We start from the raw sequence: 22,861 nt of genomic DNA on the forward strand, positions 1-22,861 counted from the left end.
TGGGTTTTGAGAATTCTTTATATATTTTGGATATAAGTCCTTTATTAGATATGTGACTTGAAAACCCATTTTCTAGTCAATGACTTATCTTTCCATTTTCTTAAAAAAGTCTTTGAAAGAGCAGAAGCTTTTTATTTTGATAAAGTCCAATTTATCAATTTGTTCTGTATGGATAGTGCTTTTGGCAACATATTAAGAAATCTTAGCCTAACCCAGGGTCACGAAGACATTGTCTTGTGTTTTCTTCTAGATGTTTTATGGTATTAGGTTTTACATGTAAGTGTTCAATATATCTTCAGCAAATTTTTGTATATGGTGTGAAGTATGGATCAAAGTTTGTTATTTGCATACAGATGTCCAATTTTCCAGCACCATTTGTTGAAAAGACTATCCTTGCTTCACTGAATTGCTTTTACACCTTTGTAAAAAAAAAAAAAAATCACCTGATTACATATTTGAGAATCTATTTCTAGACTCTCTATTTTGTTCCATTAATCTGTTTATTTTGATGCCAATACCACACTCTCTTAATTACTGTGGCTTTATAAGAAGTCTCAAAACCAGATAGTGACATTTTCCAATTTTGCTCTTATTATTCAAAGTTGTTTTGACTATGTAAAGCTCTTCACATTGAAAATAAAGTTAGAATTATCTACTTCTACAAAAAAAGGCTGTTGAGATTTTGATTGGGATTGCATTGTGAATCTATCGAGCGATTTGGGGAGAATTAATGTCTTAGCAATATTGTCTTCCGGTCCATGAACTCAGTATATCTTTCCATTTATTTAGGTCTTCTTCAGATTGTCTCAGCAATGTTTTGTAGTTCTCAGAGTACAAGTCTTGCACATGTTTTGTTGAATTTATCCTTAAGTATTTTAAAATTTTAATGCTATTGTAAGTGGTATTGCTTATTAATTTCTATTTCCATTTTTAGTATAAAGAATAAAGAATATCTTCTGTTCTGCAACCTTGCTAAACTCACTTATTAGTTCTAGTATCATTTTCTTTTTTAAAACAATAGAATCCATTAGGGGTGCCTGGCTGGCTGAGTTGGTAGAGCATGTGATTCTTGGTCTCAGGGTTGTGAGCTTGAGCCCCATGTTGGGTGTAGAGATAACTGAAAATTTAAAAAAAGTGAATGAAAAAAATAGAATCTATTAGATTTTATACTTAACACTAGGTTTGCAAATAAAGACAGTTTTACATCTCTCTTTCCAATCTGGCTATCTTTTGTTCCTTTTTCTTGTTTTACTGCAATGGCTAGTACTTCCAGTATAATGTTCATAGAATATGGGTATTATTGCCTTATCCCTAATTTAGGGAGAAGCATTTAGTCTTTCATAATTAAATTTGATGTAAGCTGTAGGTTTCTCCCTTCCACTATCAGGTTGAGGAAGTTCCTTTCTATTTCTGGTTTGATGAGTTTTTTTGTTTTTAACCTGAAATGGATGTTGGATTTTGTCAAATGCTTTTCCTGAATCTATTTTTTTCACTCAAAAAATTCTGCATTTATTTTTTTTCAAAACCAAATGCTGGGACATGATTATAAGTTACCAATGGCACTAGACATTGGCTCCGATGGATAATTACAATAGCCACATTCCAAAATATTCTTTTCCCTGAGAGTAAACTTTATGAAAGTTACTCTTCCAGAAAACATACTCAGTAAGTGTGGTAATGTAGCAACAAACTTGGGCTTATAAGCCTTTGCGATTTTTAAGTAATCTTCATGATGTTGATCAGGAAAGTCTTTCATTGTGGAATTCTCCAGTATCCAGATTGTATCACCTGGGAATATTGACCTGATCATACAGTTTTCTTTTTGAATTGTTGATATGTGCATTACATTGCTTGACTTTCAAATGTTAAACCAATTTTGCATTCCTGAGATAACCCCAGTTGGTCATTATGTATTTTTATGTATTATTGGATTTGGTTTCTTAAAAATTTTTAAAGGTTTTTGCATGTTGGGCTGTTGGTTTGCAGCTTTCTTTTGTCATATTACTGCTTGGTCTTATAGAATTAGCTGGGGAGTGTTTCAACCTCTTCAATAGTCTGGAAGAGTTTTTGTAGAATTCTTTTTTTTTTTTTCTTTAAATGTTTGTAAGATTCACCAATAAAACCATGTGAGCTTAGAGTTTTCCTTGGTGGGAAAGTTTTAAACTAAGAAGCCGATTTCTTTGATTTGTGCAGGGCTGTTCACATTACCTATTTCTTCTTGAGGGAGTTTTGCTAATTTGTGCATTTCAAGTAATTTGTCCATTTCATACAAGTTATTGAATTTATTGACATAAAATTGCTCATAATATTCCCTTATTATCCTTTTAACATCTGTGCATTCTGTAGTGATGGCACCTCTCCTTCCTTATATTTGCCACCTGAATGTTTTCTCTTTTATTTCTGATCATTTGGGCTCTAGGTTTGCAATTTTATTGATCTTAAAGAGCCAGCATTGGGTTTCATTGATTTTTCTGTCGTTTTTGTTTTCCATTTTACCGATTTCTGCTGTGATTTTTATACTTTCCTTTCTTGTGCTTACTTTTTCTGTTTTTTATTTTTAGAAGAATTTATTTTAGAGAGAGAGAGAGAGAGAGAGTGTGTGTGTGTGTGTGTGTGCGCGCGCGCGTGCGCGTGAGCACGTGAGTTGGGGGAGGGGCAAGGGGAGAGAAATCCTCAAGCAGACTCCCTGATGAGATGGAGCCTGCCACAGGCTTGATCCCAGCACCCTGAGGTCATTACCTGAGCTGCAATCAAGAGTTGGAAGCTTAACCAACTGAACCACCCAGGCACCCCTGTTTTCTTAATTGACTGAATCCTTTCTTCCTTTTAAAATATAGACATTAGTGTTATAATTTTCCCTCTAAGTGCTGCCTTATCTGTGTCCCACAAATATCAATATGTTGCCTTTTCATTTTCTTTTGTATTAAAATATTTTTTAATTTTTTTTTTAATTTCTTCATTGACCCATGGGCTATTTAGGAGTGTGTTGTTTTTCAAATATTTGGGGATTCTCCAGATACTTTTCTGTTGTTGATTTCTAATTTCATCCCATTGTAGTCAGAGAACCTGCTTTGTATGATTTAAATCCTCTTAATTTTATCCAGACACGTTAATGATCTATCAGGTAAATATTCTGTGGGTACTCAAAACTATTATGTATTCTACTGCATTTGGTTGAAGTATTCTAAAACAATTTACCCTATTTGTATCCTTATATTGAAAGTGGATTTTTTGTAGGCAGGTCTTGCTTTTTAATACGAACTGATGATCTCTGCCTTTTGTTGGGTTGTTTAGACCATTTCATTTTAAGTGATTATTGAGATGGCTGGTTTTAAGTCAACATTGCTATTTTTCTATCAACTGTTCTTTGCTCCTCTTTTTCCTCGTTTTGAGTTGAGTATGTTTTATGACTTTTTATCTCTTTTGTTCTCTTATGAACTTTGTTGTGGTTTTTGGTGATTGCTTTAAGGCCTACAGCATACATATTTAACTTCATGTGATCTAGCTTCATGTGCTCTAGTGTCACGTGATATGTTGAGTCATGTATAGTATAATAATAATCTTACAGAAGTATACTTTCATTTCTCCTCTCCCTGTTTTTGTGCACTTGTTGTCATACATTTTACTTCTATGTTGTAAATCCCACAATGAATTTTTATTTTTTATTTTTGAAAAAGGTATTTATTTATTTGAGAGAGAGAGAGAAGAAGCAGGGGGAGCGGCAGAGAGAGAGGGAGAAGCAGGCTCCCCGCTGAGCAGGGAGCCCGATGTGGGGCTCGATCCCAGGACCCTGGGATCATGATCTGAGCTGAAGGCAGAAGCCTAACTGACTGAGCCACCCAAGCCCCCCCCCTTCTACCGACAATGAATTTTTGAAGAGATTTAAAGAATAAGAAAAATTATCTTTTATATTTACCCACATAGGTACCATTTTTAGTGTTTTTCATCCCTTTGTGTAGATACAGATTTTTAGTATCATTTTCCTTTTGCCTGAAGTATTCTCTTTAACATTTCTTGTACCACAAGTCTGACAGTGATGAACTCTTTTGCCTTGGGCATGTCTAAGAAAAGTATTTTGCCTTCACTTTTGGAAGGTATTGTCACTAGGAGTAGAATTCTAGGTTGACAGTTTTTTTCCTCAGCACTCTACAGCTATTGCCCCACTCTCTTTAGGATTATATTGTTACGCTTGAGAAGTCTGCCGTTATTTTTAGTCGAGTTCATCTATATATAATATGGGCTTTTTTTCTCCAGTTGTTTTGAAGGTTTTCTTTTTATCGCTAGTTTTAAAAAGTTTGATTATGATGATCCTTGGTGTGTTTTCCTTTAGGTTTCTTGTGCTGAGGGCACATTTACATTTTTCTGTCTGTGGGCTTATAATTTTCATCAAATTTGGAAAAATTTGGCTATTAGCTGTTCAAATATTTTCCTTCAGGGGCTCCAATAAAACTTATATTAGGTCGCTTGAATTTGTCTTAAAGCTCATTGGTATTCTGTTCATTGTTAAAAATCTTTTTTTTAAATGTTCTATGTTTCACTGTGGATGGTTTTTATTGCTATTTTTTCAAGTTTAATGATCATTTCTTTTACAATGTATAATCTGCTGTTAATACCATCCAATTTGGGGCACCTGGGTGGCTCAGTCGTTAAGTGTCTGCCTTTGGCTCCTGGGATCTAGCCCCACATTGGGTTCCCACCTCAGCAGGAACCCTTCTTCTCCCTCTCCCACTCCCCCTGCTTGTGTTTCCTCTCTGGCTGTATCTCTCTGTCAAATAAATAAATAAAATCTTAAAAAAAAAAAATACCGTCCAATTTTTTTTTTTTTTTTCATCTCAGGTAGTGTGGTTTTCATCTCTAGAAGTTTGATTTGGATCTTTTCCATGTCTTTCATATTGTTAACAAACTCCATCTTTCTTTTATCTCCTTCAGCATATGGAATGCAGTTAACATAGCTGTTTTAATATAATTGTCTAATAATGTGTCATTTTTGGCTAATTTTCAATTGATTGATCTGTCTCCTAATTACGGGCCATATTTTTCTGCTTCTTTGCATGCCTAGCAATTTTTTACTGAATGCTAGACATTGCGATTTTTAACTTTTAGTTACACTTTTTAGTGTAAGTGCTGCTGAATCAAGCACTTGAGGCTTGCTTTTAAACTTTTTTTCTTAGGTGGGAGCAGCAGAGTAGCACCTACTCTAGGGTTAATTTTGGCCCACCATAGAGACAAAAACCTTTTGGGCACTCTATCCAATATTCTGCGAATTATGAGATTTGTTATTCTGGCTGCTGAGAACAGAAACTACTAGTCCCACATGAGGTCTGAGTATTGTTCCATCTAATCCTTTTGGGTGGTTTCCTTACATGCATATGTCGATTAGTATTCAGTTGAAGATTCTAGTAGGGGGCCTCTGAAGATCTCTGGAGATGTCTCTCATTGCATCTCTCCTGTCTCCGATACTCCTCCCTCCCGACTCCCGGCATTATCTCAACTTAGGGAGATTGCCAGGCCATTCCTCGATTACCCCTCGCTGCTGGGACCATCATAGGACCCACTTTGTTGGTTTCCCATTTCAGTCCTTTTTTGCCTAAAGTCCAATGTCTTGAAAATTGTTGTTTAATATATTTTACTCAGTGTTTAGGTGTTTTAGGTGGGAGCATAAAGCCACTCCCTGTTTTTCCATCTTGGTCAGAAGCAGAACTCTTTAAAATTAAATTTGACTCCATACTCTTTGATTATATCTTCATATTTATGGTGCCTTTATAATTGCGTGCATTGCATTATTAAATATTTTCCTGACAAGAGAGAAATTTTGTTTTGATTAGACATTGATGAGAAATTAATTGCCCATTATGATTTGACACATCCAATGACTGGATGAATTTTCTAGAGACCAGCTTCTGACTCCATTCATTTAAAACCTTCTTTCCCCTCCACTTCTTACTTTCCTTCTAGTGCCAGGTGCTCTAGGATATATCAACAGCAATACAACCTTCGGCACTAGTGCTTCACATCATGCCAAGTGAGGCAGCATGAGGATGATGGGAGCATTCCTGGAAGCCATTCCTACACCGGGATGGCTAGCAAAAACTCAGCTCTACATGGAAGTGACTACAAACCACATAAATGTATTTCACTTAAAAATAGTCCCCTTTAGATGAATTCCAAAAATGCTTGTGGCCACCATTCCAAGGTCACCCAACATGGGGGAAAATACGATGTAGGAGAAGTCAGAATAAAGAGAGACAGCAGTCTTTTTTTTTTTTTTTAAGATTTTATTTGACAGAGAGAGAGCACAAGTGGTGGGGGAGGTGGGGAGAAGGAGAGGGAGAAACAGACTCATAGCTGAGCAGGGAGCCCGATGCTGGGCTCCATCCCAGGACCCTGGGATCATGATCTGAGCCGAAGGCAGACGCTTAACCGACTCAGCCACCCAGACGCCCAGAGAGACAGCAGTCTTAACTGATTGCAGTTATCTTACTTTTGCAAATTTTATAAAAACATTTGACCACGTGGACACATTCCATGGGCTCTTCAGGGTTGGGAAGGGGCCATATCAGTGACGGTCCTTGAAGCTTAAACTTCATTAGCTTCATGTGTAACTGTTTCTGCTCATGATGCCTCAGTTCAGGCTCCCAGCGGTTCACCAGATAGAGTCCAAATTCTTTCCCTGGGCAGACCCTCCCCTTTCCTCTTCCTATTTTCTTCTGCAGATCCACACGCCCACCCCAGGCTTCTCACCATGCCCACGGGCAACTCAGTGCGTTGCAAACGTTCTTCTCCTTCCTTGGAATGTCCTTCATCCCCTTCTTCGCTTGAGAGCATCTCCCCCTCCTTGACGACCGGGACACGTGTCACTGCCTGGGTGTGACCATCGCTGACTCCCCCGGGAGTTCACTGTGCTGCCACGGCTTCCTCCTGTTCTTACAGTATCACGGGTCAGTGTTCTCGGAGCTACAGACGCTACCAGCTATCGCTTGCCCAGGGCGTACGCGTGCCCTGCCGAGTCTGCGGTCTTGGATCGGCTCAGTTAAGGCTCCCAACCGTCGGGCGAGGCGGCTGCCGTTATTCTCTCCCCTCTCGCTAGTTCGGGCTTCCACCCGTGCCGCACGCGGGGACTGCGGCCGGGGGCTGAGGCCTTCCCCATCGGGGAGGCGGCTGAGCGCGGGCCCCCCGGAGGGACGCACCGCAAGACCCCGTCCTTACCCGGAGAAGCACAGCGACTCAAACGCCAGGGGGCGCCAGCGGCTCAGCTTTCCGACCGCGGGCGGGGCTGCCGGCGGCCGGGAGCCGCCCCGCGGGGGAGCCACCCAGCTTCCCGGCCAGACGCGCCGGCGGGGGCGGGGGGGGCGCCCTTTCACCCGCCGCCGCTCCCCGCCAAGGCGGCGAGGCCTCCGCCGGGTGCTCACCGGGGGCCGGGCGCTTGCCCGCGTCATTGCACCGGATTCTCGCAAAACCGTCAGCGGGAGGCCGGCGGAGCTTCATTTTCAGCGCGTTGCCCACGGCTACACAGGCCACGACCGAGCCCTTGTTCTGCACTAGCTTTTGCATCCCCGTGTTCTCCGTGCTACGTACCGCGTACACACGCCCCTGTCATCACAAACCCGCATCCTGCGCCCTTCGGTGTATTTAAAGTCGGTGCCTTCGACCCGGAGATTTCCCGGCTCTGCTGAACTTCTTAGGCACGTCGGGCCCCGTCGCCCACTGGGGGCACCTGCTGCGTCCATCCCAGCGCTGGCCCGAGATGTCACATGTGCGAGACTTGTTCTCCCGACAGAGTGTAGATTCCAGCCGTTAGCATGAGGCTTGACGCGGAGTCGGTTCTTAATAAACACATGGTGACTAGAGGGCCCACACGCCCAGCGTGTGTGTGTGTGTGTGTGTGTGTGTGTGTGAGATTAACATAGCTCAGGGCCTGCACAGAGCCAGCAGCAGCAAACCACGGTTGAAAATATGCGATGGAGGATTTAACAGTTTGACGTTTCTGTTTTGTTCTGCCGCCTTTACATTTGTGTCCAGCTGGGCCTGCGAACACCCAGAAGGCGAGGATGAGGAATGTGGGCGCATGTGGCCGGGGGAGGGGGGCAATGCGCCGTGGTACTGGGGAAAGGGGAAGGCACAGGGCAGGGCGCATAGCTTTCCCATGGCGAATAAGGCCCACATAGAGAAAGAGAGGGAGGGAGGGAGGGAGGGAGATGCCAAGATCTGAGCGAGAGCAGAAGGAGAATGAGCCCTGAATAGGAGCCTTGTGTGTGGCCCCATGGTGCTGACTCACCAAGACACAGGGGAAGGAAAACACGCTGGGGCTGAAGAAGGGGCCTGTGTGCTGTGGTCGCCGCTCTAAACCACCCTACCACCCTGAGGACACCCTGCCTGCTCTGAGGCCCCATGCGTTCTGGAAGGCTCTGCTTTGGGCTGGGTGCCCCGGGGGAGCGGGAGAGTGGGTACCGCACAGAAGGGCGATGGGCAAGTCTTTTGGGAATGCCAAAGGCCCCTCCTGGGAGAGCTCTGTGTTCGGAGTTCAGGTGGGGAAGGCGGCCCGGAGGCGGAGGGTCTCTGTCTCCAAGCATTCAGCCGCCCCCACCTCCACGGGCAGGTCAGACTCGCAGGCGCGGGGCACAGAGATGCTGGTGGCTTCCGCGGCTTCTTGTCCACACCCGAGGAGCAAGGCAGGCCTCGTGAGTAAGAGCTTCCCGGAGCTGATGCTGGACAGATGGCAGCACAGCCCGGGGACAGAAGCTCTCCCGGTTCCCCACGCCCCGCCTCACCTCAGCTGTCAAACCGGTCCAGGGACCTGAGGACGGGATTTTTGTGGCAACAAGCACGGCGGGCAGCCTGAGGCCGGTGGGCAGAGGATGCGGCCGGGAATGCGGGGCAGCCCAGGTGAACGAGACCAAAGCCTGGCCGTTGTAGAGAGGCCCGTGAGAGGAGGACTTCTTGGTTCCAGGTCAGCGCTGGGAGGAGCGGTCCGTGCGGGCTGAGGACACAGCCTGGGCTCTGCCATTCACGAGGCCTGTCAGCTTGGGCCTCGTTCTCCTAACCTGTAACAGGTCAGAGCTAGAACCCAGGGTGGGAAGGGGCCATGTCCGGTGTCTGAGCTTTCTGCTAGCTCTGACATTTGAGGACTCCAGGTGGGTCGGCAAGTCGTCTTTCTCCTTCTTCTTCACCAAAACCCTCATGCCTTCGGGGTCCTGTTCCTGCTGAGAGGCTCCAGGCTTACTCCAGTAATCCCAGGGGCTTCGTACTTAGGTGCATGACTGACAGTAAGCGACTACTCCTAACTCCCCAAATGTATTATTACCGTTTTGACTGTCGTGTGGCCAGGGGAAGGGGAGTGGACTTGAGGGCCGAACAGGGGCCGGTCTGAATCCGAGCCGTGTCACCAGCTCTCAGCCCTGCTCTGCTGTGGGCCTCAGGCGGCCCTGATTTACCTCAGGGGGCGAGAAAGAATCACTGCTCCCCCAGTAGCTGTGTTGTTTAAAGGAAGTAACACGGAAGGGCACCACATAAATACTCCGAAAATGTGCCTGCCCTCCTTGAGAGGCCTTAATCATGGCCCGAAGGAACACAAGAGAGTGTGAGACGGAGATTGGGAAGGGGGAGGCTTACCAGGGGTGTACCCTTGCTTCCACCAGAACGGACAGAGGGGAGGAAAAAGGGAGGGAAGGCTGAGCTGTGGGAGTCTCTCAGTAGACGGCTCAGCCAACCCTACAGGGGTTTTGAAGCAGGGAATGACCCTTCAGTGTTCCCTTGATTTGGGACAGGAGGCCAGGTTTTTGTCTTTTTGTTTCTGTTGTTTTTTTTTTTAATTTTACTTATCTGAGAGAGAGAGAGAGAGAGAGAGCGCAGGAGCAGGGGGTGGGGGGTGAGGAACAGAGGGAGAGGGAGAAGCAGGCTTCCCGCTGAGCAGAGAGCAGGATGCAGGGCTCGATCCCAGGACCCTGACATCATGACCTGAGCTGAAGGCAGCCGCCTAGCGGACTGAGCCACCCAGGTGCCCTGGGGCCAGGTCTTTATACGGCACGCCAATCAGTCTTTGGACATGAGCTGCCCCTTGAAGGAGAGGTGACCTTGGTCAAGTTAATTTCAGTTCAGGCAATTCCTAGAAGGGGCCTATAGCTGAGAGCTGTTTACTGTCAGCATTTCCGGCAGCTAGGGAAATAAATCCTTCGTTTCTTTTTTTTTCTTAAGATTTTATTTATTTGTGAGAAAGAGAGCATGAGTGGAGGGAGGTGCAGAGGGAGCAGACTCACCACTGAGTAGGGAGCCCCCCCCCACAACGCGGGGCTCGATCCCAGGACCCTGAGATCATGACCTGAGCCAAAGGCAGATGCCAAACTGAGCCCCCCAGGCGCCCCTAAATCCATTTCTGATGGAATCTGAGTGTCTACCGTGTGGTTAGTCTGTTGGACTCTTGTCGAATTAAGTAGGTGACTGACTCCCCAGGGATAAGGCCGATCTTGTTGCAACACTTCCTAGTAATTTCGCGGAGGCAACCACTTCACAGTGGCATGGAGAACTACACGATACCCCCTGTGCCCCCCACTCTAATGGCAAAGCTGCTTTTATATCCCTCCAAGGCAGTAAGTCACTCGCAGGTGTCCCAGAAGTCAGACTCGTTCGACACTTTCCAAAGCTTGATGTTCATTTTTCTCTTCTGCTGATGGAGGTTTTGAAGGTAGGAGGGAACCCTTATGGGGAATGCAGTATTTTTGCAAGACGGTCCTTTCTCTCTTTGCCTTTTCCTAGGTCTTCCCTACAAGTTACTGGGGGAATGTTTTGCAGAGTGCTGTGCCCCTGGGAGCTCCTTCCACCAGCCCCAAGCCCTTGCAGAACGCACACCACATGAAACAGCACTGCATTCTTGGGGACTCCTAGTGCCTCTGTCTCTGACCACATCCGAAGACTAGGACAAGCCAATTGAGACATAATGCAAACACAGGGAGATACTGCAGAACCCCAGGTAAAGAATGCTTTGGAAAGAGGAGAAAAGACATTTGCTCCTTTTCTAGTAACTTTTTCCTGCCCACCAAGAGCTCTGTGTGCTACCATAGGGAGAGACAGAGGGAGAGGAGGAAGAATCTCAAGCAGGTTCCACGCCCAGCTCGGAACCCTACATGAAGCTTGATCTCAAGATCCTGAGATCTTGACCCAAGCTGAAATCAAGAGTTGGAGGCTCAATGGACTGAGCCACCCAGGCGCCCCTGTTTTTGTTCAACTTATCTGACCTGATAAAGGTCTCCTGGCATTGGTTAGATCTGAGAATCCACTCCTGGGGGGGGGGGGGTTGTTAGGGCGAGTGGAAGGAGCAAAGTGGTGTCCTGTAGGGTTCACACCGGGTCCATCCTAAGAATCAGCCCAGGTACTCACCTAGAGCCTCACTTGGGCTACGGAATCAGACTCCCTAAGGCTGGGGCCTGGGCACGGCCAACAGGCACCTCAGAACCCAGGAAACACAAGTAGTGGAAAGTGGGAAGCCCTGGGGACTTCAATCCAGGCTGGCACTTACCAAGGGCCCTTGTGCGAGCCTCTGGCCCTCAGCGATCTCATCTGCACAGGGGACATAATATGGTGCTTGGACCCAAGTAAGCACTCTTGGCTCTGAATATCATTGAGGTTCCGGCAAACCAGATTCAAGAGTTTAAGACATCTCCGCAGGTCAGAGGCAAAGAGCAAGTTCTTGTGAAAGAACAGGTAAGGGCTGTGAGGCGCTGTTTCTCAAAATGGGAGCCTCAGGCCACATGCATCAGCCGGCCCCTAGGCCCAATTCTCAGGAGTCCTTATTTTGGAAGGCTTCTCAGGTTACAGTAAAGTTTGAGAACCACTACCCCAGTCTCCTTTCTCCTCCTCTGCTTTTACCAATGAATTGGCCATTGATAACACTAGCAGATGGGTGCTCTCAAGTTTTCTCATCTGGTTTTACAAATAACTCCCATGGAACAGTGCTCATTGCCTACTTTGGACTCATGATCATGAGAACAGATACAGTTTTAAAGCCAGCGTTTCAAGACATTTGAAGTTGTTTGAAGGACCAAGCATCAGAAGAGCACTTTACAAATTAATTATATATATATATATAAATTAATTGACAAGGCTCCTTCCGGGGAAGATGGTGGAGCAGGAGGATCCTAGGCTCACCTGTCCCACAGATACACCTAGATAACACCCACATCAGTATAAATAACCCAGAAAATGACCCAAAGACTGGTAGAGCAATCTCCACAACTAAATGAAGAGAAGAGGCCACATCCAAGAGGGTAGGAAGGGCGGAGACGTGGTCTGGAGCCAAAGAGACCTGCAGGACTGTCCGTGGGAGGGAGGGGCGCTCTGGGCACAGAGAGGGGAGAGGGGGAGACCCCACGTCAGGCATGAGGGACCCGCACTGTGAAGACAAGGCAGCATTGCTGACAGTGAGGCTGTTATGGAAAACAGATATACCCGGTGTTTGCTGAAATGATCATTAACTGGCTTAAATGGTGGAAACTTGACATATGTAAACATCCCCACGGGCTCCACATCTTTTGCACATCAAAGGCGTTCTCAGGTGCTTCTGTCTGCCTATAGCTTGCGCTGGCTCACAGTGCCACACCTCACCACCGGACTAGGAGACAAGGGATACATTAGTCACTTGTAGAATGCAAGGGCAGGACAAGATCAGGCACTCTTCAGCTCGAGTACATGAATCATGGATGGCTTCAGGGTCTTTGGATCCTGGGAAGCCATCAACCACATTCTGCCTGTTAGTATATCCATTTTTCTGGGGATGGAGTCTAGCGTTTCTTAGATTCTCAAAAGGCCCAGAACCCCTTTAAACCCCTCCAGGACTGGATCACCGCAAAGGCTTCCTCCAGCTCTAAGGTTCTCAAGAACCAACAGCCCAGCTCCTTTTGGAGTCTAACCTGGACAGGTCACTGACTTCACTTGGTTTTCGAAAGCCACGGGCGTGCGTACTCCCTCGACACCTGCTCCTTCCCAGACAAAACAGGCCCGGTTGTGCAACAGCCTTCACTTTGTACAAACAAGATTAGATTTTCCCCAGACAGTATGATTTAACTTGTTTTAATGTAGTCTGCTATAAAAATGGATGAAGACTTCTGCATGGCACACTGGGCTTTACAAATGAGAATGACTAGTTAATGCTTGTGGTATGCGCTGCGCATCCATCGGCACCTGGTGACTAGCCATCTAGCATCCACAACATGGGTTAGTACCAAAATTGTGAATCATGGAACTTTTACTTAGCACACACACACGATCTACAGCAAACTTAAATACCAATCTATAATACCTAGCTGGATTATTGGATCCATTGCAGTATTGTGCTTATTTATCTTAGAAGATAGGCAACTAGCAAAAATACACATTTCTTTTGCATCTCCCCACCCCCATGTTACACTGTAAAAGAAATACATTATTCAGTGCACTTCCTAAGAAATAAACATCCTTATAGTATCTCTCTCTCTCTCTCTATATATATATCTATGCCGAAACAAAGAGAAGAGTACAATGCAAATTTTAAGATTACCATTTAAAGCAAGAGAGGTAATAACACTCTGGGACCGTAGCCCCTCTCCTGTTTAGGAAGGTCAGCTATTTTATCACTTCATTTGGCCGTGCGTGGGAATGAAGTTTAATGCATGATTGCTTCGGGCAGTTTATAAGATACCCCGTTCACCATTTGGTAGACATCCTGGGGCATGAGGAGTATTTTAATTTTTGATGTATTGGCCTTAATCAAACCCTAAGCCCTGGAGACACCAATTGTGATTTATACATTGATCTCCATCACCAGCCCGTCCCCCATCAATTCATACTGGATTAAGAGAAAACAGATTTAAATTACAGCAGGAGGACAGGGCTGCTGGGTAGGTGTTGGCTAGGGAGAATGTATTGAGAGGACACAAAGTCCTAGAACTACCTTGTCTGAGCTGGGTTGCAGAGTCTTGTTTGGAAGATGGGGACCGTCCTTATATCCTATGGCCTCTGTCAGCTGTACTAGCCTACACGTTGGAAAGAGGGGAGGTGTCTGGCCTCACAAACTCACAATGATGGAAATGACAGAAGTTTCTAGAATGAAAGACGTTGCAACTTGGCAGCTTGTGAGCTAGACCCAGCTGCAGAAGTGTTTAACCAGCAGTTTCAAATTGTTTTTGAGTCTGTTTTGATATTTAAAAGTGAGAATGTTTCTATGAAAATTTGGATTTCACAAAAATTTGAGGAGCTGGTCACCTGGTCTAGCACTACTGCATGGCAACAAGCAGCTGGGGCTGAACAGCAGGGGCCCTTGCCTACCAGAGGGGGCTCAGGCACTTCAGTTTGCTAGGCCTTCCCCCATCCCAGCTGACTTACAGCACTTGATTGAGTGACCTGTTTCAGTCATTTAGATGGCCAGTTGAGTTCTGTGACACTGCGGTTTTTGGCCCTGGCATTTTAGGACGCTGATGACCTGACTTCATCTGGAATTTCCACCCCCCACCCCCATGGACAAGATTCCTCCTTTGACCGACTGGGTCCCAGCCACACTGAGTTGCTCTGTTAGGTAATCTTAATGTGCATTTCTACTCACCCTTTACGCTCTATTGCAAACTCCAAAGATACAGTCACACTAATATTTATGTGTTTAAGTGTGTGTGTGTCAGACACGCAAAGGGCTGTGTATCTATACAGATCTATGTATACTTCCATTTAGGGAAAAGTTAATTTGGTTGCACAGATACACCAAGTGCTGGCAGCTCCGAGAGTAAGTGTAACAATTTGGTAAAACCTATATAATTCTGACTTATAATATTACAGAGACAATGAACTTAAGTTATTGCTTTTTGATTACATAATAAAGATCTCATCCTGTTGCAAAACTTTTTATACAGAACGAGTAACCATTTCCTATTCAAGTAATAGCAATTGGAATCAGAAGTTCCTTACACAACAGTAGACGCCTGAAGATATTTTTTGAATGGAGATGTGATTTCATTCTATTCAAGGACTGCTGTGGGAAACTGGGAGTGACTTAATTTTTCAGAAGTACGAGGAAATCAGCACCCCCCACTGCCTCCTGCCCGGGAGGGCTTCTCAAGGGCTCTATAGAGCTCAGCTCAGTGGTGAGGTCACACCCACCTTTGGATTCCCCTTCTGACGCAGCCTTGTTTCTGAACCCAAAGCTTATATTAAAAACGGTAAAAGAGGTTTAAAAGCAGTGTTGTTTTTTTAACATTCAGGATTCACAGAGGATCTCATTTTCTGCAATTAGATGATCCATTTTGTGTTTTCGCTGCAGAATCACATTCGCATGGCAGTCTTATTTCAGGCACTTTTGAGACATGTTCATCTGGAATAAAAATCTGCACGAACCACTTCTGCATAATTCACAATGAGTGTTGAGCGATTCCAGTCCCAAAACAGACAGCAAATCACCACCTGGTCCTCAATTAGCTTTCTCCATCACAACGAGATGGTGACTGCTGAGCTTGAGATGTCTTTGAGGTGCCCTTCCAGCTTCAGTACAAAGGTGTGAGGCATAAAAATCCAAACGACTCAGTTTCTACTTAAAAAAAATACAAAAAGGCGAAATACACTAAATGGACTCTACAGATGGTTTCAGCTACTGTCAAAATAAATAACATGATCTGACTCAACGGTTGGACTCCGAGCTCTTGGACGAAATCTGGTGGAATGTCAGCCGTGGAGACTCCCGCGAGGGACTAGCTGCTGGTAGGCAGGAGTATCTCCACGTCCTTGCCGTTAGCCACGACAGCCGTGGAAGAGCAGCTGACGGCTAGGTCTTCCATGGTGGCCAAAGAGGAGGCCTGGGAATGAGTTTTGGTCAGTGGAGTGGTGGTGGATGGAGAAGGGGTGAGGCCAGGCTTTTTGGGTGGGATGGGTGGAGGGTTTCCTCTCTCAGCCCTGGGGATGGTGGGGGACTTGATCCCTGGAGACAGAGGGCTCAGCGGACTGGACACTTTCCCTGGAGTGGGGGAATGGCTGGCATCGCCTCTTGGGCTGCCAGTGTTGGCCAGATTCCGATAGTCTGTGCCAAAGGGAGAGCTGTTGGGGGAGACAGGCTTGATTGGCCCTTGCTGGCTAGTGAATCTGGAGAGCACCTGAGTGACGGTGTTGCGGGCCAGCTGCTTGGCGGCAGAGTTGTCTATGAGGGTGGGCGACAGGTCCCTGGAGGGGGGGCTCTGCACACCACTGGCCTGCTGGTCCTGATCCGCTTGGGACTGAAATTTGTGCCGAGCCGCCTGGAACCGCTGGTTGATCCCCACTTGGTAGGATGACTGGTAGCCGGGGCTGCTGGCTGAGGACCCCAGCAGGCGCTTAGTCAGCACTGGGGAGGAGCACGGAGAGGATGTGAGGGAGGAGGAGGCCGTGCTGCTGGGAGACAGGGAGCCCCCACTGGACGGGAGGTGAGCAGGTGCCGGGCCGGGAGTCTCCATTCCCACAGGACACCCGCCGTTCTCCACCGCTTTCTCTTGGGCCGACCCCACAGGCCTCTCTCGTGGAGGCACTTGGTTTTCGCCGCTGCTGCCCACCACCAGGTCCTTGGCAGTCTGTACCTCTGGCTCCAAATGGCCGTTGGTTTTTGCGAACGAGTAAGCAGGAGTGGCGGGACCAGGCGGCCCGGCGGCGCTCCCCTTGGCTGCGCTGCTCCCCTGGCTTCTCTCCGTTTGGCAGAACACAGACACCAGCGCGGGAGGCTCAGTCACCGTGCCTTTCGACACGGTCACCGGCCTCCTCGCTTGCTCAGGAGGGCCACTGTGCAGGTGAGACGCCTCCAGAGCCTTCACTATCTTCTTCAGGCTTTCCATCTCTTCCTTCAGGGTTTTGGTCCGGTTCTCTTCTCGGTTCAGTTTGGCCCTCAGTTGCTCTCGCTCGATGTCGAACTCGGACAGCTGCTTCTCCACCTGCGCCTCGGTCTGCAAGCCCCGCCTCCTCTCGGCCGCCAGTTCCTCCTCGAGCTTACTCGCGCGGCTCTTCTCCTTCTCCAGCTTCAGGCTCAGCTCGCCGGCCTTCTGCCCCTCCTCGGCCGCCTTGCCCGTGGCTTTCCTGCACTCGAGCGCCAGCAGGGACGACAGCTGCTTGTGACGGCAGCGCTCCTCCTCCAGCTGACTGGACAGCTTCTTCTGCTCTTTCTCGAACTTTTTCACCTGGGACTTCTCAAATTCCAGCTAGAAGAGAATGCCACCGGACAGCCTGATTAGGATGAGACCACAAAGAGAGCGGTTGCAAAACACCCCGGCGAGCTCTGGTCTGGCGCACGGCTGCCCCGCACGCCGCGAGCTTAGCTCCCGTATCTCCACAGCATCGGAGCCCCTACCGCCCGAACGTGCGCACTAGGGTTTAACTTTCTCTGCTGATTTCGGAGGCACTTCTAGTCCTTACGTTGTTGGCGGCGGGAATCCGTGTTGCAGGTCTGCAGAGGGGTCAGAAGATCAGAACCGCTCAGGACTGATAACAGAAAGCCGCGCACAGCGGGTTTCGTGATGAATGCGGATGAAAACAAAACTATTCATTTATTCACCTTAACTCCAGTATAGTTAACGTAGTGTTCTGTCAGTTTCAGGGGTACAAGACAGGGCTCATCATCCTAAGTGTACTCTTAAGAAGACAAAACTTTTGAAGTTTCAGTAATCATTCTTTCTGGTCTTAAAAACAAACAAATAGTTGCATTTAAACTGTACTTTTGACTCTGAAAAACTGAGGGTTCTAGAGGGGAGGGGGGTGGGAGGATGGGTTGGCCTGGTGATGGGTATTGAGGAGGGCACATTCTGCATGGAGCACTGGGTGTTATGCACAAACAATGAATCATGGAACACTACATCTAAAACTAATGATGTAATGTATGGGGATTAACATAAGAATAAAAAAAAAAACCAAAAAACTGTACTTTTGAGGAAAAAAATAAAACAAGACGACACCGGAGAGGGAGACAAACCATAAGAGACTCTTAACCATAGGAAACAGACTGAGGGTTGCCGGGGGTGGGGAGGCACGTGATGTAATGAGCGCTGGGTGTTATAGAAGACTGATGAATCACTGACCTCTACCTCTGAAACTAATATTATATGTTAATTAATTGAATTTAAATTAAAAATAAATACATAAATAAACTGCTTTTTACACAAATGCAGTCTATTTTAATTATTATTTCCACCCTATTTAAGGCACAGAAACTCTTGAGCAAGAGGGAAAGGGTTGATGGAACCCTATTAGTCAATGTTTTTCAAACTCATTAACGGATGAGGAAACCAATCTCATGAGCCACGATTAAAGTTTAAAAAAATGAATGGCTATTGTAAGCAGTAAGGGTTATATATAATTTCATGAGATTTTTGTTTCAGGCATGTGTTTATGTATGTCTATACACTGGGTTGTGATGTCAAATGTATTTGTTACTGGATTCCCAAGTCAAAACGCTTGAGAGTTCGAAGCTAGTGTTCCCAAAGTATGTTCTACGGGATGACAGTCCCACAGTGAGTGAGCTCTGTCAAAAAAAGATTCTATGTGGGGTACCTGGGTGGCTCAGTCTGTTGGGCGTCTGCCTTTGGGTCAGGTCATGATCCCACGGTCCTGGGATCGAGCCCCGTGTTGGGCTCCCTGCTTGGTGGCGAGCCTGCTTCTCCCTCCTCTCCCTGCTCCTGCTCTCTCTCGCTATCCCTGTCTCTCTCAAATAAATAAATAAAAAATCTTAAAAAAAAAAAAAGATTCTATGAAGACGTAGATTTGCTAAACTTAGAAACCATCTTGTTCTTTTTCTGTACTCAAGGGTCTAAAAAATTAGAAATCTATTTAACTTTGTGGCCAGTATTTCCCAGATTTATTTGACCACAAGGCCCTTTGTTTCGGAGCAACACTAATTTACACCCTGCAGGGCTATCTTTGAGAAATGCTATTCTAGCTGCATGGTGCTATGACCCCCTCCACCGTCACCACCTGCTGAGTCAGCCGCTCTCTCTCTTTCTCCAGCATGTAGGTGACATCATCTCCTTCAGCTGTGTCCTGCGCATGCCTCTGCCTTTCTTCCTCAAGGTCTAGGATCACCTTTAAAAGAATTAAAGAAACAAAAATTCCAAATATCAAGAAAACACACTTATAATACAACACAATTAAATACTAGCACCTCTCATAGTTTCAGAGATCAATCCATCCATCCCAGTCAGGGCCATCAAGGATCACTTTATCTAGTAGGGTGAAAGATATGTGAGCTATGTACTAGAAAACAGTAAGATCTATGCTTTATTTCAGGATGCACAAAATGGCAAGCAAATAGAAGAGAGCAACTAAAGAGTTCTAGGGGTTGAGAAGGTTTCCAAGAATTAATAGATCCAGCAACTGCAGGCAGTTTGCTCAGACTAGGGGATGGGGGCAGGTGATGAAGCAAGACAGGACCACGGAGAGCTGAAAGCTGAGATCCTCCCCTCAAGCTCAAATCACTGTGCCCTGCATTAGTTAGTAACATGCATTTTGTATATAGTTAGCTGAGAGGTGGAGAGACTTTTGAGCTCAGCCTGCACATAAAAAGCCTCAACACTTGGGATCCTTCGTGGAGATTTTTCAGAAGGCCTTTTAATTAATCTGCCTACCCCATTCCACTTATCCTGGCACCAAAGGATTAAGCCCAATTTGAAGGTGAATACTGTACACATTTAAAGGGACATTTCCCACATAATCCCACCTGTAACTGCACAAGATTCTGAAAGGCCAGGGATTTCTTAGCAGCTTCTGTTCCTGCTTCCCAGGTGCCTTGGCCCAGACCTCTAGGGCATAGCCCTGTCCTCCCATCTCTCAGTGTTTCTCTTCACTAATAGTTTTCTTGAATGGAGAGAGAAGAGTTTCTGGGACATGATGCCCAAAATGTTTTCATTTAACAAAAATGAAAACATCTTGGTGTTCTTCCTTTTGGTTTAAAAAAAAAAAAAAAAAGCCTAACTTGGGGTGCCTGGCTGGCTCAGTCATCAGAGCATGGGACTCTTGATTTCGGGGTTGTGAGTTCAAGCTCCACGTCGGGTGTAGAGATTACTTAATAAAATCCTAAAGAAAACCAAAAACCAAAACAAAAAAAAACCCCCAAACCCTAACTTTTCAATTTAATAGAAAAACAATTTTGGCTAATGGTGGTCCATCATCTCCTCCCCTTTTGGAAAGCCCTCTAAAATTACAGAAATGGAATGAAAAGATAAAAACCCTCAAAGACAGAGATTGTAGCAGACAAGAAATGTTAATAACATTTGAAGAGGGCAGGAGGCAGGAGGGTGGTGGCTACTTTGGTATGGGGGAGGAAGCTGTTTTGCCCTGCACGGCCCCAGAGAGATCTGGAACCTGGAGGCGGCCGGTGCTGCAGAGGAGAGGTGAGATGTGGGGCGGGAAACAAGGGCACTGGCTCAAAATCTGTATTTTCCAGAAGGTATTTGTCCCCTCAACCTGATTCCTGTACATAGAATGTTAGGCATCCACTGCCCAGGCATAAGGCAGATGTTTATCCTCAGAAGAAACAGAATGTGGCAGGCTCAGGATTTGGGAATACCAGAGAATGAAGGTGAGGAAAGGGGGATGTGTCTGTTTTAGGAAGGTGGTAAGGTGGAATGGGAAGCAGGGCGTAAGATAAATCCATATCTATAACGAGAGAAAGCATTAATATAAGTGTCAAGAACTGATAAGCAGGGGGAATAGTATACCATTTAGAAATATGGAATTTAGTTACCAAAAGAAGTGGTCAAAAGGAGAAAGTGGTTGTCTCTGAATATGGAGGAGAAGAGGGAATGGGGAGAGGTGGACTAGGGAACTCTGTGTTACATAATAAGCAGGGTAAGCATGTAATTTACAGTTCAAACCACAACACTTCTGAGAGTCAAAGAGGGTATTCTTAATGACTATGCTGAGGCGACTCAACTGGGACATCAACTGGGACTCTCTTGGGCAAACAGGGACAATAAGCACCCTAATTATAAGCCTCTAGGTACTGTTTGATTTGTAATAAAGTCAGTGTTTTACTTTGATAAAACACTTACAAACAGGCAGTTGGTTTGAAAATATTTAACACTCAAAGAATCTTACATTGAAATATAGTATTAAAGAATTTTGAGTTATTTTTAACTTCTTCCTCTCCCTCATCACCTAGAGCCACAAATCATCCCATCACTACACCTTTCATGGGCGTCACAGCCAGCCAACCCTTCAGGGCAGCTCAGCTGCTTCATGGAGGAAGGGGGAAAAAGGCCTATCAAACAAGCACGCTGTGAAGACTTTCTTAGAGGATTACGTAAAAGGCCCCCAAATTTAGGCAACTATCTCAGACCCACCAACGCATTTTATTTTTTTTTTAAAGAGATTTTATTTATTTATTCATGAGAGACAGAGAGAGAGAGAGGCAGAGGGAGAAGCAGGCTCCCAAGGAGCAGGAAGCCCGATACGGGACTCGATCCCAGGACCCTGAGATCATGACCTGAGCCGAAGGCAGACGCTTAACCATCTGAGCCACCCAGGCGCCCACCACCAACGCATTTTAAACTGGGCATAAATGTCTTTAGATTAGTTCATTCTAGACCAGAGGTTAAACTCTGCTGGGTCTTGGACAACTCTGAGAATTCAATTAAAGATGTGGGAAAAAATTAACATTCTATAAAAACGTATGGACTTTTGGCATTCTGTATATTTTTGGGGGGGATCATGGAACATCTGAGGCCAATTCCATGGTTAAGAATCTCCACCCCAGGGGTGCCTGGGTGGCTCAGTCCTTAAGCATCTGCCTTTGGCTCAGGTCATGATCCCAGGGTCCTGGGATGGAGCCCCACATCGGGCTTCCTGCTCTGCGGGAAGCCTGCTTCTCCCTCTCCCACTCCCCCTGCTTATGTTCCTTCTCTCACTGTCTCTCTCTCTCTGTCAAATAAATAAGTGAAATCTTAAAAAAAAAAAAAAAAATCTCCACCCTGGCCTTTCATTTGGACACTGGGAAGAGTAAGAAAAATCATGGGCAAGGGCGCCTGGGTGGCTCAGTTGGTTAAGCGACTGCCTTCGGCTCAGGTCACGATCCTGGAGTCCCAGGATCGAGTCCCGCATCAGGCTCCCTGCTCAGCGGGGAGTCTGCTTCTCCCTCTAACCCTCCTCCCTCTCATGCTCTTTGTCTCTCATTCTCTCTCTCTCAAATAAATAAATAAAATCTTTAAAAAAAAAAAAAAAAGAAAAGAAAAATCATGGGCAAGACCTATGCCTAAGCAATCTGTCAGGTGCATTTTTAAGCAGATGGCTCTCTAACGTAGGTAATTATAAAAGTAAACTAAAGTACATCAATTTGCAGCTGCTGACCCAATTTTTCAGAATAAAATGCTTCCTACTTAAATGTGTTGATGTCTCCCTTGCTGGTATAAATCTAAACCAATAGTTTTAGAAAATGTAGATTCTAGCCAAGCATCTTTTACAGGCCAAATCTGAGTGGTAAATCAGGTCGGGGAATAAAATCACAAGCACTAAAATTCCAATGAGATGAGGTAGAGGAAAGCACAGGTTTGCCTAACTAGGGGCTGTAAGATTTGGAGCCGCGCGCGCGCGCGCGCGCGCGCACGCACACACACACACGCACACACACACACACACACACTTTCCTAATAGGGCAGAACAGCTTTAAGGTAAACAATCCTCGGGACTGTTTACGGTTTTAGAAGTAAAAAGCAATGAATCTCAAAACTAGAGATATATAGGGGCGCCTGGGTGGCCCAGTCGTTAAGTGTCTACCTTCGGCTCAGGTCATGATCCCAGGGTCCTGGGATCGAGCCCCGCATCGGGCTCCCTGCTCGGTGGGAAGCCTGCTTCTCCCTCTCCCACTCCCCCTGCTTGTGTTCCCTCTCTCGCTGTGTCTCTCTCTGTCAAA

General features: G+C 46.0%; 1 protein-coding gene across 3 annotated transcripts in view; it reads right to left on the bottom strand.

Annotated features, from left to right (window-relative positions):
* Nucleotides 1-2,053: 2,053 nt before the first annotated feature.
* CTTNBP2NL (CTTNBP2 N-terminal like) overlaps nt 2,054-22,861 on the bottom strand; it is a 63,539-nt gene continuing 42,731 nt past the window's right edge. For all 3 annotated transcript variants that reach the window (XM_054512679.2, XM_064588636.1, XM_064588635.1), the window contains 2 exons: nt 18,931-19,038; nt 2,054-17,165 (listed from right to left, as the gene is read on the bottom strand). In XM_054512679.2, coding sequence (XP_054368654.1) covers nt 15,699-17,165; nt 18,931-19,038 — 1,575 coding nt within the window. In that variant the 3' untranslated portion in view covers nt 2,054-15,698. The remainder of the gene's footprint in view (nt 17,166-18,930; nt 19,039-22,861) is intronic.

The sequence above is a fragment of the Mirounga angustirostris genome, unplaced genomic scaffold (assembly GCF_029215605.1).
Source record: "Mirounga angustirostris isolate CCGP_5_RB_7025 unplaced genomic scaffold, mMirAng1.0.hap1 SCAF_4, whole genome shotgun sequence".
Classification (NCBI taxonomy): Eukaryota; Metazoa; Chordata; class Mammalia; order Carnivora; family Phocidae; genus Mirounga; species Mirounga angustirostris.